The sequence below is a fragment of the Equus przewalskii genome, chromosome X (assembly GCF_037783145.1).
Source record: "Equus przewalskii isolate Varuska chromosome X, EquPr2, whole genome shotgun sequence".
Lineage (NCBI taxonomy): Eukaryota > Metazoa > Chordata > Mammalia > Perissodactyla > Equidae > Equus > Equus przewalskii.
The window spans coordinates 99,221,353-99,237,479 of record NC_091863.1 but is presented as its reverse complement, the minus strand read 5'-3'; the positions used below and the strand labels follow the sequence as shown (position 1 = coordinate 99,237,479).

The 16,127-nt window shown below is 40.0% G+C and overlaps 1 protein-coding gene across 9 annotated transcripts in view; it reads right to left on the bottom strand.

Moving 5' to 3' along the window:
• Positions 1 to 16,127, bottom strand: part of GRIA3 (glutamate ionotropic receptor AMPA type subunit 3) — a 271,951-nt gene that overhangs the window by 19,666 nt on the left and 236,158 nt on the right. For 4 of the 9 annotated variants that reach the window (XR_011536230.1, XR_011536229.1, XM_070606090.1 and 1 more), the window contains exons 13-14: positions 5,157 to 5,404; positions 4,481 to 4,595 (exon numbers count right to left, since the gene is read on the bottom strand). Coding sequence is in view for 7 of the 9 variants with exons in the window: in XM_070606090.1 (XP_070462191.1) it covers positions 4,481 to 4,595; positions 5,157 to 5,404 (363 nt within the window). In the remaining 2 variants the exon portion in view is untranslated. Of the gene's footprint in view, positions 1 to 4,480; positions 4,596 to 5,156; positions 5,405 to 9,677; positions 12,433 to 16,127 lie in introns of those variants that run through there. The other 5 variants (XM_070606087.1, XM_070606088.1, XM_070606092.1 and 2 more) reach the window with 3 other exon arrangements.

The following is a 16,127-nucleotide window of genomic DNA, read 5'->3' as shown; positions in this document are numbered from 1 at the left end:
TATAAAGATCATCCAACCATTTATTTAATTAATGGGAGTTTAACTGCTGTCCCATCCTCATCCTCATCCCTTACTTCCCCACACACCTTACAAGCTAAGGCACATGTTGTGCAACTCTCATTGCAGTCAAGGGTTTCTGAATGGTTCCATTTAAACATGCTGTTCCAATGTTCCCCAAAGCACACAGTGTGCTGATTTTCACCTTGGAAAATATGGATGCTGGAAGTCTATTTAAATCCCTGGATAGAACTACAGCCAGGGCAATTCCGGGGTGAGGTGGAGTAGGGTTTATAACACCTTGTCACCCAGTCACAGATAGTTTGTTTCACTGACCAGACCTCCTCTAGTGAGGTAAGACTACACACGAAAGCTAAGCTGCTGTCCCTTTCCCAAGATTAAGGGAAGGAAGCGCGGGGTGGGCGGGGGGGAGATCAGAAGAATTGGAAAGTTTGAGGAGACAGGCAGCTGTGAAGGGAGGCTGATGTGCTTATGTGGTAATTCACCAGCTAAATCCCCATTCTGCTGTGATTCACAGCAACAGACTTTCCCTGGCTGTGTCACAAACCCCTGGTGATCTGAGTTTATCGCTGAAACAACCTACTGGCTCTTAATTACTGCATTTGCACACACATTGTAATAAAGCACTAACACAAAAGGGTGATTTGCAGGTTAAAAATTCCCAAACCACAGCTCTAATTTCCATGATCCTTGCCTGCGTATTTATAGTCCATCAAGGAACGTCAAGTCTGATTTGTTTAGGCTCTGTTAGCCCAGGTTTAGGAAATTGGTAAAACCAAGCTGGTTTTTAGTTTTAGCCTGTAGGTCTGGTTCAGGGCCTACCTTACTGGCTGACCTTGTCTTAATTCCTTGTATTCAGAAATTAAAATGAAAACCTATTTCATTAGTTTAAGCATATGCACATTTAAAACAGCCTGAAAAGTTGCTGGTTCCTTCCATAGAATAGTAACTTTTTGAGAGTAGGCTTAGAATGTGTAATGTCTCATGCAAGGGGGGAAAGTCAACAATTTAACATAATTGCCCATTTATCATTATTTAAATGTTGCAGAAGAGAGACAGAGAGATAAGTAACACAGGTTTTTCTCCCTCTCCTGCTTTCAGAAATAATAGGTGTGGAAGTGTTTGTGAAAAAGTAAAAGCACTCATAAATGTCAGGCTTTGTGATTACTGTCGTCTTTAGTAATCGGTACTGAGGGCTGGCATGGCTTAAACATGCCATTTGCCTCGTTGTAACCGAGGTAGTTGAGAATGAATCTGATTTGTATGGAAATATATCACATGCAATCAGATTCACATTGCTCATTGGATGAGCAGATGTGATGAATTGCTGTCTGCAATATTATCACAAGAGGTGACCCTGAAATTGAGCAGAGATCTGTGACAGCATTAGCTGTGTGACCTTCTCAAAGTCATCACCATCTCTGGGTCTCATTCTCTTTGTTTAATGATGGTATATTCGACAGTCAATTGTCATGTTAACTGGGGATGGGATACAACAAAGAAGTGTAATTCTCAAGCCGTTTTACTAATGCAGTTAAACTTCACTGATTTGGACTAACAGAGGGGAAGGATGTCTGAATGAGAAAGTGTTGAATTACAAAATAGGTTTGAAGTATGACAGTTTTATTACTTTAAGTCTATTTTGTAATTCAAACTCACTATAAAACATTGCCTTAGTGGAGGTCCTCCTGAGAACTACTTTAGCAGATAGATTTGTAATGAATATGATTATATGTAGTAAATGCTTCCAACATGTGCAAAACGTTTGTTCTCTTAAGGAAAAATTCAACTGACAATTTAGTCTAAACTCTCCATTTGCTTAACAAACCTCTCTAGGCCACAACCCTGATGAAGTTAGACTGTAGACTGTAGCCCCTGTCCAGTTTGTCACAAATTATAAATTAGAGGGCTCCAAATTAATGAGGTTTCACTGCCTTTTCTACCTTCTTCTTCATTGATTTGTTTTTGGCATCACCACTAACGAGTGGTAAAGCAGATTCAAGTTCATCTCTTGCCCCTTCTCTTGCTCACTCTCAGAAAACAGCAGATAGCAAGAAGGAAGAAGATAAAGGCAAGCTCCTTGATAATCCAGAAACAGAATAAGCGATCGTTGGATTTGCGGCACTCATCATACTATTATCCTTAGTTGAGAAAGGGGTTGACATTTCAAAGGTTGGCTGGAGTAATGACCAAAAAAAGTGATTTGAAAGATGCCTGGCAGGTAGCATTATGGTCAAAGAAGTTGGAAATATTTAGTATCTACTGAAATAGTTTTCCATTTACATATCAAAAATCAGATAATGTGGAAATCATGGGCTGGCAATAAAGTTACTTGACTTTGCAGCAGTATCAACTGAGGTAAAAAAAAAAAAAGCTTGATTGCTCGTTGTAATTAGCAAATAGCTGGTCTAAAGATTTAGGGGTCTTCATGACACCAACACATTTGGGTGAAAAGTTAAAATTCAGGCAGTTTTTTTGTTTATGTAACATCAAACATCTGGTCATTTGAAAACTTCTGGGTACTTGGCATCATGTGGATATTTTAGAGTCATCTTGATACAGTCCATGGCTCCTTTTAACCATGCTGATTATGAACGATGAATCATAGAACAATGTGTCCAATCCAGCTTAATTTTCATTCTGCAACTCACTTGAATGCTATAATTAGGTTCTCTGTGGTCTGCTAAAAACATGAGCAAAAGACCAGGAAGAAGGTGCTAAATACTCTAGGCATCAGGTTAGCCATTGCAAAACTCAAAGGAGCCAAAAGCTTGGCTAAACTGTCAAGGTCATCAGTTCATACTGGTGGGAAAGGAAGTTACTGGTTTTTGACACATAGTAAAACCTTGATTAATTGGAATCCATAAGGGATGAATGGAAATTTCATTAAGAATACTCATTTTGTTTCATTCTTGGCCAATAACATTTTTTTCTCAAAATGCTTGTATCCACTTTCTTGCCTCAGGGAAGCAGCTCTCTAATGTTTGCGGGTCAATCCAGATGGAGAGAAGATACAGGAGACAGAGCTGAATGTGACCTAACCACAGGTCATCACTTGGCAAGTGATTTAAAAAAAAAATCAATTCCTTGCAGTCTTCTTTTTTGGTACTATTGCTGTTTTCTCATCAATGTGGAGTACTGAGGGGGGGGAGTTCAGTTAGTTGGGGTACCAGTTAGGTGAGTTCGGGTTAATCAAGGTTTTATAGTAAAGACCTCACCAACGCCTGGTAAGATTATGTGCTGAAAAAAGTTGTTTTTAAATTTATTTCTTTGTAACGGCTCTGTACCAGTGTTTCCAAGTCTATATTATAGTGCAGACTGGCAAACTAACTTTTCCGTCAGGATCCTGAGGAATGGAGAGGGAGAAAGAGGAACAGAGGTGTAACCATTGTCTCTGAAGGAGAAAATTTTTGGCTTGCCTGTCTGTTGGCCTGTGGTTGGGAAACACTGCTCTTCACCTTAAGAAGCCTATGGTATCTTGCTCGTACAAGAGTGGATCTTACATGCTTCAATATAGTTCTCATGCCCTTTGGGCCACGGAGGATTCTGTTTTCAGGTCCTCTCTTGTACTTACCCAATGTGTCCTTCCATCACTTGGTGTTGTGGCTTCTGAGCTTGCCCCTATTTCTTGTTGCTTGGATGAAAGCTATTCATTCTTTCTAGCCCAGAAGAGGATTAAGGAGCCAAAGGAATGCCAAGTAAGATGAATTTTCTCATGATGGTAGCCTGGATAACTATTAGACCTACCTGAACCAAGAACATGGCTAAGGAGAAGCCAAATCATGGATTCATACACACAGAATATCACAGTTAGGCGGCGCACTTGTTTAACTATACAAAATGTCTTTGCAAAGTCTATATATGGGGTGGCCTATTGAAGAAAGACCCCATTTAACTTGAAACCGAGCTTGTTGTTTTGCTTTCAAGTTAAGTGGGGCCAGCTTAAATAGGCCATCACATATAGAGAACAACATCTCGTCACTCATACACATAATTGAAGAAGCCAACTCTAGTCAACCAACCAAGCTCTGTAAGCCACCAACATACCTTAGGGGGAAAAAAAAGGCTTGGTAACCTGACTTTTCAGTAGATGAATTTGATTTCTCTCACCACTCATCTGAGGCAGGCGGGGATAGTCTTAAAAAAGGCTTGGGCTCTTGAAAGCCTAGCGCATTGAATCCCACACCATGGCCTTCCTAAGGCAAGCAGTCTGGTGTGGGAGGGGAGGGAGGGGATATGGATGGGGAGCCTCTGTCTGGGAGTTTAAGAAGGGACCCGAGTTAGATCAAAAACGTGGGCAGTGCCCTGAAGTCTTTCTGGTTCCCAAAGCTGCCAGGCAGAGGAATAACCTGGTCATTCCACTTGATGTGTGAGTCTTGTGCTCTCTCCTCAATAATAAGATAACAGTCTTGCCGATTACTCGTCACTAAGGGTACCCGGTTGTGGTGACATTGAGGCTGACCTTGGAGTCACCGCCCCCGCTGCCGCACTCTCCTTTGTCGTACCACCATTTGTTTTTCAATTTGTCCAAGAGGCCTTGCTCATTCAGTTTTAATACTGCCAGGTTAACAGCATTTCTTGAAACGATAAAACATAACTTGTAAGAAAATGCACAAATGCTTAGGAAATCGTTAACGTATAAAAAGGAGCACAAGAGGACAAATTGGCTAAATTTCACAGAACGTGGAGCTATAAAAATGTCTGTACAGCAAATACAGGGTTAAATATTGGAAGGTGGCATGGAGGATAACATTTGCTCAAAACTGAAGTGTGCGGGATGGGGAAATTGTCTTTGAGAAAAAAAGTAACAAGAACACCACATCCATGCAATTAACATTCGTCACATATGGCACCATAACTTGGCTTTTACCATTTAAATTGAAAAAGCCGTTGAACTGTAAAATTAAAACAGCAACAAACAGTCAGAGAGGACAACACAGAGAGAGAACATTAAAAAAAATGGATGCATTAAATAGATGAAACCATAATTTACCGTCTTATTTAACTCCATGGAATATTGTAGGTTTTAAACTTTTAAAAGTTACCTCAAAATCCACAAGAAAGAAAATGACAACAAAATGCATCAGGGTAGGTGGAATACTATAACAACACGGATATTGTTATATTATTCCACCCACCTTAATGCTGAGCCTTTAGGGGTTGCCACACCATAGCCTTTGGAATCCAGATTTCCACCAACTTTCATCGTATCACACGGTTTTCTCTGCTCAATGTACTCATTCATGGTTGACTCCAGCAGGAAGGCGAACTTTCCCTTGGACTTCCGCACTCGGGCAACTCCGTCTGCTGTTGTTTTGGTAAACACAGATGGCTCTGCTGATTTCATGTAAGACCACATTTTCTCATAGACAGCAATTTTGGACCTCTGCAACAGAGAGGAGAATTCTTAGAGCTACCAGATATGAAAATTGGAAGAGGCCTCAGAGCAGTGGTTTTCAAACATTTTTTATTGTAATCCAGAGTAAGAAAAGCATGTTATGCTGTGACCCAGTAGGTACATTCATACCTATGTAAATATGGTTCCAAAATAAGTTTTTCAAAACCACACTCATCCTTGCTATGTGTGATGCTCTCACATAGTTTCTATTGTATTCTAATTCACTTTAATAAATACTAGTCAAGACCCACTAAGTTGATTTCATGGCTATACCAATGGGTTGGAATCTAGTTTGAAAAACACTTTCTTAGTTCAATCTTCCTCTCAATTCAGAAATCTCCTCTGTAATATCTTGCTCTCTGATTACCCTTTACCTGCCTGATAAAAAAGCCCATTGGAAGGGAATGTACAACCATTTTAGTTAGCTCACTCCAACACGGGGTATTAATTATTGTAAGTACTTCCTTATTCTGAACTGAAATTTGTTTTTCTATAACTCCCACGCTTTAGTACTATCTGCTAGAGCTATGCAAAGCAATTCTGTTCCTTCTTCTACACAACGGTCCTTCAAATATTGCAAGGCTGTTGTTACGCCCCCTCTTCATCTCTTCATTAGATTAAACTCTACTGATGTTTAATACTATTTCCAGAACCCTTACAATTTTGGTCTTTTTCCCATAGGATTCTAGTTTGCGATGTCTCTCTTAATTTGGAGTTCCTAGAAATAAACATGGCACCCCAGATATATGACAAGGACAGAATGAAAAGAAAAACTGTTTCTTGTCATTGGAGCATTATTTTCTATCAACACTGCCTGAGTATGCATTAATGTATTTAGTCTTTCATCCACCCTTTCAAAAAATATTTATTGAGGACCTGCTATATATAAAGCACTCTGCTGGGGGTGTAAAGAATATAATAGAGTGAAGAGAGTCCCTTCCTCAACTCAGGTTGAGGACAAACCAAAACTGTTAGTTCTTTCTACCAAACAAAGTTTCCTTCATCTTTACCTTTTTGAATTTTGAACTTAACTCCATTAAATTTCATCTCAATTCAGGTGGGCCTTAGAACATGTACTAAATGCTTACAGCTCTCTGTTAGGCATTTTGGAGAATATAAAGGAAGCATGGTCATGGAAGTCATGACCACGTGACTTCCAATTGAATTGGGAGATAGGTTCTTAGGAAGGAAAATCCTAGAGAAAAACTCTAAAGCAGTATTTGACTATAGGTAAGATAGCATGGTAGAAACTATAAACATACATACCATGTTTTCAAGTTTCCTTTTATGGGGTTTACTGGCCCCTATCTCAACTTTTTTGATTTTTATTTAGTTGCTTTTCTCCAGACTTTGGCCAGCTGCATTGCTCTTTCTTGAGGCCTGTTTGGACCTGCTCAAATAATTACAGAGGGCTGGAACTGCCAGAGCTATCACCATGCAAATTAAACACTGTGTTTATGGCAGTCAGACCCTCACTGAGGCCCTCACTGAGTCACTGAAACTGTTCACTGAGATGGAAATATGCCTGGTTTGCATAAAGAACAGCAAAAAAAAAAAAAATCCCCAAAAAGGCCAATATGACTGAAGCTGAATGAGCAAAAAGGAGAATGGTAGGAAATGAGCTTAGAAGGATAATCAGAGGACATAAGTTGTAGGGCCCTGTAGGTCACAGTAAAAAGTTTGGGGTTATTCTACATGTGATAGGAAACTATTGGAGGATTTCGAGGAGGGGTGTGATAAGATCTGATTGAAGTTTTTAAAGCACTACTCTAGCTGCTATATGGAGAATAGACTACAAGATGGGCCAGAGTGGAAGCAAGGAGGTTGGTTAGGAGGCTATTCTAATATTCCAGGGGAGAGACGGTTGTGGCTTGGACTAGGCGGGGTGCAGTGGAGGGAGAGAGAAGAGGTTGGATTCAAGATATGTTTTGGCAAGACAACAAACAAGACTTGCTGATGCATATCTCCATCTGATGGTCCTATAGACACTTTCAGATTAAACGTTCCCAAACTAAACTTACTATCTTCCTTGTAAGGCCTAGTTCTCTTTCCAAATTCTATCAGTAAACCTCCTGACATCCAAGCTGGAAAGTTTGGTTTTTACTCCTTTCTCAGCCTCTGTCATGCCCTGTTTATTCTAACACAGAAATACCTGTAGGATCTTTCCTTTTGTTTTCTTTCCATTCTTATTATCATTGCCCTGGGGCAGGCTCCCATCAGGTTTTGGTCTGGACCACATTGCCTCCTAACTGCTCTCCCAGCTTCATCTCTTTCTTCAATTTATCCTCCAGTGATCCTTCGGAAATGTAAATCTGATCAAGTTACTTCATTCTTTAAAATCCTCTGATAGTTCCCTAATACCTACAGGACAAAATCCCAACTCTTATGTATGATACTGAAGCGTCTTTATGATCTTGACAGCACTCTCCTATAGTCCAGTCACACTGGACGTCTCACTGTTCACTGAAATATGCTTTCACTTTCATGTCTTACGCCTTTGGTTATACTTTTGGTTCTCCCTGAATTATCCCTATTCATCCTACAAGATCCAGAGCAAATACCACGTCTTCTGTGAAGTCTTTCCTGACTCTCCTGCCTCCACAGAAGTGCTTCCCCTGCTGTCTTCCCAAAGCACTTTGCTTTTATCTTTGCTATAGAGCTTACTGCATTGCATTACGGTGAGTTGGCTATGTGTCTGTCTTCCCCACATTACTGGGTGCTCTTGAGGACAAAATCCATGCCTGATTCATTTTGGTAGCCCTCTTGGCAGCCAGTGCAATGCCTGATACATGGTAGGCACTCAAGATATATTTGCTTAATAACTGAAGATTAGGCCTGATCAGAGTGAAAACTAGATTGTTGGTCAAAGGTGTCAGAAGATTGGTGAAAAATGGCTACCAGCACTAGTTTCATTCTATAGAATTCTAAAGATAAAGTTACTGTAAAGATCATTGGGTCCAATTTCCAGCTAAACCATTCAGGATATATGCTTTATAATCCTTTTTTTTTTTTTGCCACTTAGCCTGCCTTTGACGTCCACACCAATAACTTTCCCCCCTAATAATCAAGGCCTTCTAAGATTGAAATCTTGTCCATTGACATTTATGCTCATTTCATATCACATTAGCCTCATTTGACACATAAAACAACTTCTAAGAATCATAATGAAACAGATTCTCAATGACTTATTTCAGTAGGAATTTCCTAGTTGGTTGCTCATAGAATTTTAAAAAATAGTAAATAATTCAGATGTATAGAAAGATATAAAAAATAATGTAAGAACACCTGTGTACCTGCTACAAAACTTAAGAAATAAAACATTATGAAGCTAGTTGAAGTGTGCTTATGTACTCCTTCCTAATTGCATACCCTTCTCTCTGGGCCAAAAGTAACCACTATACTGAACTTGGTCTTTATCCTTCCCTTGCATCTCTTTAGACTTTTACAAGAATAAAATTATCTCCTTTATAATGGCTGCATAGCATTTCAATCTAAGGATATGCTATACTTTATTTACTCAATCCCCTATTGGAGGACTCTTAGGTCAGTTCCATTTTTTTGGCATTATAGACAATGCTGTGGTGGGTATGTCTTTTTGCGCACTTACAAAGAGGTATTTTGTGTTCTTCATCTTGGGCCAATCAGACCTGAGTGAAAGAGGGAGGGGGTTAGAACAATTTATCTCTTACACTATTTGAAAACAGACCATTGCTTCTAAAGATAAATTTATAAGCCAAGGGCAAAGGGGTCCATGAATTCTGATCAGAGTGCACTATAATTTGGACTCATTTATTTCACCATTTACTTGAGCGCTTTGATTGCTGATACAGGTTGAAAGGTTTATTCTTTTAGGTAATGATGCATTTCTAAGAGAATAAATGGCAGTGCTTGAAATGGGCACTTTAAACGTGTGTGGTGTACATGCAGCAGATATTAATGAATGCAGTAAATGAAAAGTTAGTTAGTGGAAGAAATGATCGGGCCCACGTTGATGACAGAATTCCGAAGGAGCTTACAAGGGGGAAAAGAAAGGGCTCACAAGAGAAAAACTAAGCTGAAGTGTTTATATTCCTAACTAGCATTTAAGTGACAGTATAACATTCAGACAAAAAATAAGAAAAAAAATATCACCAGCATTTTTTTTTTTTGCAGTCTGTCTTATTTTGGCTGAAATACTGAAGGAAATAAAAGGGATTGAACCTTAGCTCAATTATCTGGGAGAAATTTTTAAAAAATTATGGACAGGATGTGTAACAGCAAGTTCATTTTTCTCCAATCCGCCACAATTCATTTATTTCATTCCACAGAACACCATTTTATACCTAAGAATGAATAAACAACAGTTATACAGGGAGTTCACAAGAAATTCTCTTAGCACCACTAGATGATTAGCAAATGAAATCCAAAAGGAGAAATACATGAATGGAGGAAGAACAGATTAATCCAAAACATCAGATAAAGTACAGCTCTAGCTTTCATGGATTCAACAGTCACTGTTCCAACTATTTGTAATAAATCATGGAGGTCAATGATACGGAGGAATTTGCCTTTTTGTTGAGGTGAACATTTGAAAATTGGGCCCTGCAAGGCTGGTGTGTGGAATCAAGCGATTAGGGAGTGCACATAGGCCACCACTCGAACCTTGTATCTCTTTGCAATGGTATTGGTTACTCTTTGTCACTGTGCATAAAAGTATTCCTCTGTAGACCCAGGTAAGTGCAAGGTAACTGTATAGCGCAGTGGTGGAGAATGTGGAGTCATGCTACTTGGGTTTGAATCCCCCTTCTAGGTGCATAAATTATCCAGCCCTTATGTGTCTTAATTTCCTCATCCATAAAATGGGATAATCCTTTTAAAGTGCCCACTTCAAAGGTTTATTGGGAGAAATTACATGAGTTAATACATGCATCTCACTTGGTATAGTGCCTGGCACACAGGAAGTGCAGAAAAACATTATATATCTTTATAGTAACATAAAGTGTAATTTGTTTTAGTTGTATTATAAATTACTTCAGTCCCATATTTATGGAATCATTACTTCATTTTATGGAGAAAATCATATGCTCAAGTATTATTCACATATTTGGGTCTCTAGACATCTCCCTGGTAAATGCCCATGGTCTGCCATCAACAAAAAATCATTATCATTTGGGGCCGGCCCCGTGGCCAAGTGGTTAAGTTCACGTGCTCTGCTTTGGTGGCCCAGGGTTTCACCAGTTCAAATCCTGGGCGCAGACATGGCACTGCTCATCAACCCATGCTGAGGTGGCATCCCACATGCCCCAACTAGAAGGACCCACAACTAAAAATACACAACTATGTACCAGGGGGCTTTGGGAGAAAAAGGAAAAATAAAATCTTTAAAAAAAAATCATCATTTGAATTTTTAAAATTTTCTTGGTGTAGGAAAAATGGGTAAATTTATGTTTTGTAGTTTATTTGAGGTTCATATATTAAAAACTTCATTAACCAGAACACTGCTATTGGGGAGACCTGGTGAATGAAATTTTCTGCTTCCCTAAGATTGAAATTAGAATATCCACTTGGTCAATAGAACATCCAGTTGAAGTCAGTAGAGTAATAGACTTTCAGAGATAGAAGAAACCTTGAAAACCATCTGGTTCAGCCTCTCACCCAATGGAGCAATGGCGTCTCTGCTCAAACGCCTCTAGTGGTGAGCACTTCCTAGCTCAGACGAGGCTCCGGAAGTAGCTTGCTCCATGGTGGGACAGTTTAAGTTGATAGAAAATTCTTTTTTTTTGGCTGCTATCTTTCATGAGAACTTCTCTCCCCTCCAATCCTACTTCTGCCTTCTGCTTGAATTGGGCAGTCTCTCCTCTCTGCTTCCATTTCTCCACTGTAGGTAGCACTGATTATATTGCTTTGTAATGGTCATCCCCAGTGCAATCTGGGCTCCTTGAGAGTAGGGATATGTCTTTTTTCTCTCTGCATCCCCAGTGTCTGGCATAATGCCTGGCATTTAGGAAACTCTCACTATGTATCTGTGGAAGGAATGAATGTTAAAAAATTGCTGTTCCAACCACTAGTCCTAATTCTGCCCTCTGAATTGATACAGAATAAAATATGCTCTGTTTTCCAAGTGATGTACAGCCTGAAGACTACTATCATCATGTCACCTATTAATTGTCTTGTTTATAGGCTAAACGTTTTAAGGGCCTTCGTTTTTTACTTTTATGACTCATATTCCATTTATCCCTCTCTCCTCTGGCCACCATCTTCTAGATTTTTTTTTATGTTTTCAAAGCCCCTCCTAAAATGTGGCCCTCAGAATTGACCACAATATGGTTGATATAGTGGCATTAGCACAAAGGACAATGAGACTATCTCTTGTCATGATCTGGACACGAGCACAATTTTTCACTTTGACATGATTTAACAGACATATATAGATACGTTGATAGGCAAGAATTAACTGCATTAACAAAACAGACCAATAAATTGGAAGCATAATTGTCAACAGTGGCATAATCTGCTAAGTCACTTATGGTATTAATTTACTGTCAGATAGCAGACAAAGTATTACAAAATTTGCAAAGAGAATGTTGGTGTCTACGACATCTCTATGCCCTAAATGTGTACAATGTGTTCTGAGTGAATAATTTGAGAGAATAGAATGAAGGAAAGGTCAGGGGAAGACAGTTTTAGGTACTTTGTACCCCATTGTTCCTCAAAAGGGACTCTTGCCCCTTTTACATATTTATTTATTTATGTATTTATTTTTTGGCCACTGTTGCCATCGTGTCTATATTGTCCATTTCCATCACTTTATGTATGAGACTAGCCTTGTACAGACATGTCAAAGAGAGGCTACATTTGACTTTGGGTTCTCAGCCTCTCCCCCTCTTCCCCGATTTCACTGTCCTCCTTCCTCGGAGATCCATCATGTATCCCTTTTTTGGCATCAGTAGTCTTGGTCCTTCTGGAGGTGTTCACTGATATTATAAGTCAAAGGTGTCCTTTAGGGGCTGGAGAAGGTCATCCCTGTGAACAAGACACTAAGAAAGGAAAAAATGGCAAAAGTTTCAAACAAAAATACTTTCCCCTCACTCATTTTTGCCTTCTCTAAGTTTATTGTGGACTATTTATTGCTTAATAATTTGGTCAATTTCTTCTCTAGATCATACCTTTAATTAAGAGAATATCATTAAAAACAACAATCTGCTTTTTATTCTGTTATTTATCTCTCTCTGAAATTTCTGCCTTTGATACAGGTTCAGGTAGCATTGATAGCTGGTACAAATTCAAAAAGTGGCTTTGGGCCTGAACTGAGCACTTGCAGACCCACTGTGTGCCTCCTGTGGGCCCCCCCCCCCCCCAACATTCAGGAGCAAATGTTGCCTCACTGAGTTTCTCAAATACTGGGATATGGACAGGTGACCCTTGCAAGGCAAGGTATTAGGAGGAAAGGAAGCCAGTGATACAACTGAGACCTTTTAACCTCCCCTTCTTTCTTCTCCCTCTTCTTTGCCTTTCCTAGTGTTTAATGACATTGGAAGAGGACAAGGTACTTTTGTGTCCTAGTGAGGTGGGCAGGGAAGGAGAACGGGGTGAAGGCAAGGCCTGGATGGGATGGGCCCATTCTCAAGTTCTTCAACGTGGTTCTAAGTCTCATGTCTATAGAAATTCTTTAAGTTGTGACTCTGACAGTGGAAATTTCAGGCACTTGGTTTGGGCCTGTGAAGGGGAGGATTTTGTGGCTAGAGTGTTGTTCATCCTACAACCTTTCAAGTAGTTCCCTTTCTTATTCAGAGAAGCCTTGAATTTTTCACAACCAGAAGCAGGAGATAGCTGAATTTCTTTAAACCTTATATTTGCATAAGGCTTTCTGGTTGCCAAGGTGATTTTACACACATCATCTCATTTACATCATCACATCATCTCAAGCCCGCAGCAACCCTGTGAGGTAGGCCCAGCAGGTATTATTTGTTCACTGCTTAATCCCCAGCACCTAGAACAGTGTCTGGCACCCAGGTGCTCAAAAAATATTTGTTGAATGAAAGAATAAATCCCCATTTTATAGATGAGGAAATCGAGGGTAGGGGAGGGTAAGCACAGCAGCAATGCCAAGAGATGCCACAGGAGGCTTTAGCCTACCCTCTCATTGTCATCAATCCACCACAAACAAACAAGTCTGGGAAAAACTGTGTGCTTGCTTTGCAAACATAGTCTCCAGATAAGTCCCAACCAGAATGCCACCCTGAAGGGCCTCCTGTATAGAAATTCGGAGATTGCTGCTGGCTCAATAACTTGTCCCAGGTCACACAGCTCATGAGGAACAAAGCTGAGAGCCTGTCCAAGTCTGCTGAATTCAAGGCTACAGACAGACTTCTCCCACTACAAGCCCAGCCTCTTCAGCTCTAACACTGACATCCTTTTTGGTAAAAGAGAGCAGCTCACCTTCAAAAACATTTTTTAATTTCTTATTCAAGCTGTTTCTTTTTTAAAATCAAGGTAAATTGTAAATTAACCCCAATCCCTTCCCATTAAGGCACTGGAATAAGTGAATGTTCTTGTCACACACTGTAACTCTGTTACAGGCCCCTAGTGTCCACATTTCACACAGGAAGGAATCAGAGCAATTTGAGGCAGAAGACGAAGAACACATCTGGCTTGCCAAATGCAACTGACACATACTTTTCTTCTACATCTGCTTTAAAGAAATCAGTAGCTCTGATGAAGTGCATTTGGATAAAGGAATCATTGAATTTTATAATTTTTTCCCCTAAAGCAAAGGAAATGGTTTCCATTTTGACTTGAAGCAAGGAACACAGGAAATGATTTCATTTCTAAAGCATGACGGAAACCCCAATTTCATTGTCTTTCTTTCCTTCACTTCAGTTTGCACATTTCTAAACGTTCAGACAAGTACTGCTTGTCAGTTTCTTTTTGCCTCAGACAATCAGCAACTGCCGTGTGACTATGTATTGGTGAAAGCAGGGGGAAGAAGGGGAAAGAAATACTGGCTTCTATTCTGAGTTTTTCTGTTGGTGTGATACCATCCTGGCTGAGTTATTTTGGGGGCTAGGCTTTTAGATAACTTCAGTGGAGTTGGAGGTCACCTTTTGCCTGGACATCGAGTTTTGTTCTCAAACCTTAGGTACTCATTCCAAATGCCTTTGCTTAACATTTTCACACTGTGCTTGAAAGTCCAGGGACAGGTTTCCTTCCACCTCAAAGAGTACTATTTCAGATGTTTCCTTTCTAAAGGTGCAGGTGACAACCCAGATAAGTTTTCAGTGACCTTTCTAGTATCCCTCTCTGGCATGCAAAATCCGATTACTATTCTGATTTGTCTTCTGCTTCTCTTGCCAAGTCAGACTAAGAATATTCCAATGGGTTGAAAGTAGCATCAATGGCAATATGACTTTGAAAGCCAGTCAACAAACTCTTGGAGAAAATGGTTCTGAGGTCTTATTGCTCTATTCTGGGGAAATAGAGGAAGGGACACAGTATCCTCTACCCCTGTGGCTCTCAATGAGCAATGATTTTTCCACCTAGGAGACATTTGGCAACATCTGGAGACATTTTCTTATTATTACAAATTGGGGAGAGGAGTGCTACTGGTATCTAGTGGATAGAAGCCAGGGATGCTGCTAAACACCCTACAGTGCACAAGACATCCCCACAACCAACAGTGATCTGGCCCCAAATGTCAGTAGTGACACAGTTGAGAAGCTCTGCTTTATGGGCTTTGGTGGAGCCACCAATAAGTGGGCAAAACAATAATAATTAACATTTAATTGAGCCCATGCTTCGTTCCAGGCTCTGTTTTAGGTGTGTTACATGTGTTAACTCATGTAATACAACTCTATGAAATAGATTATATTATTATCCCATTTTAAAAGTGCAGAAACAGATGCACAGAGAAGTTAAGTAACTTGCCCAAGGCCATACAGCTAGTAGGTAGTGAAGTTGGGAACTTACTCATGCAGCTTCCAGAGTCTGTGCTTGCAAACAGTACACTGCTCTCAGGTGGGTTAAGGATGGTTGGAAATCATATGCTAGAGCTGGACCAAGTCCACGTAAATTCTGCTTGAAATGGTGTCTATACTTTAGCATAACTACAAGGGGCATGATATTTCTATTATTCTGTCCCTGAAATGTGAGATTGAAGACCAAGGTGTCTTGCCCTTAACCCACACAAAAGCCCCACTTTTTAAACTTGAAGTCAACGAATTATTTTTTTCTCTTTACTTTCAGAATGAAAATGCATAAATATGGACTACCTAGGGCTGTTATCAAGCAAGACTGAATCAACTTTTATTGTTTCTGATACTCTTCATTTTTCACTCCCCCACCTGGGCAGTCCCACCTCTTCCCCATTTGCCTTACCAGGTACGAGATGCCTTCCCCCACTCCACCCTGCTCACAGAAGAGGATTGGAAACATTCCCACTGAGGAATAAAGGATGGAAAACAACCTACAGTGTGATCCCCTTGCGAGAGAACTTGCATTTCAGCAAAGATCAAAACATAGCTAAGGCATATCATAGCCTATCATACATAGCCTAATAGTGGACATATCAACTGGTTAAGGGAGAGGTGTGAGCATGTACTGAAAAGCTGACTTTGCTAACTACATCCCCTCACCTGAAATTGCAGAATCTATTTTCAGTACAGAGAACGGGCCACAGAGAAAGTGTGCCTGCCACGCTCTTTTACTACTAACTAGAGAAAAGCCTCAAATTCTC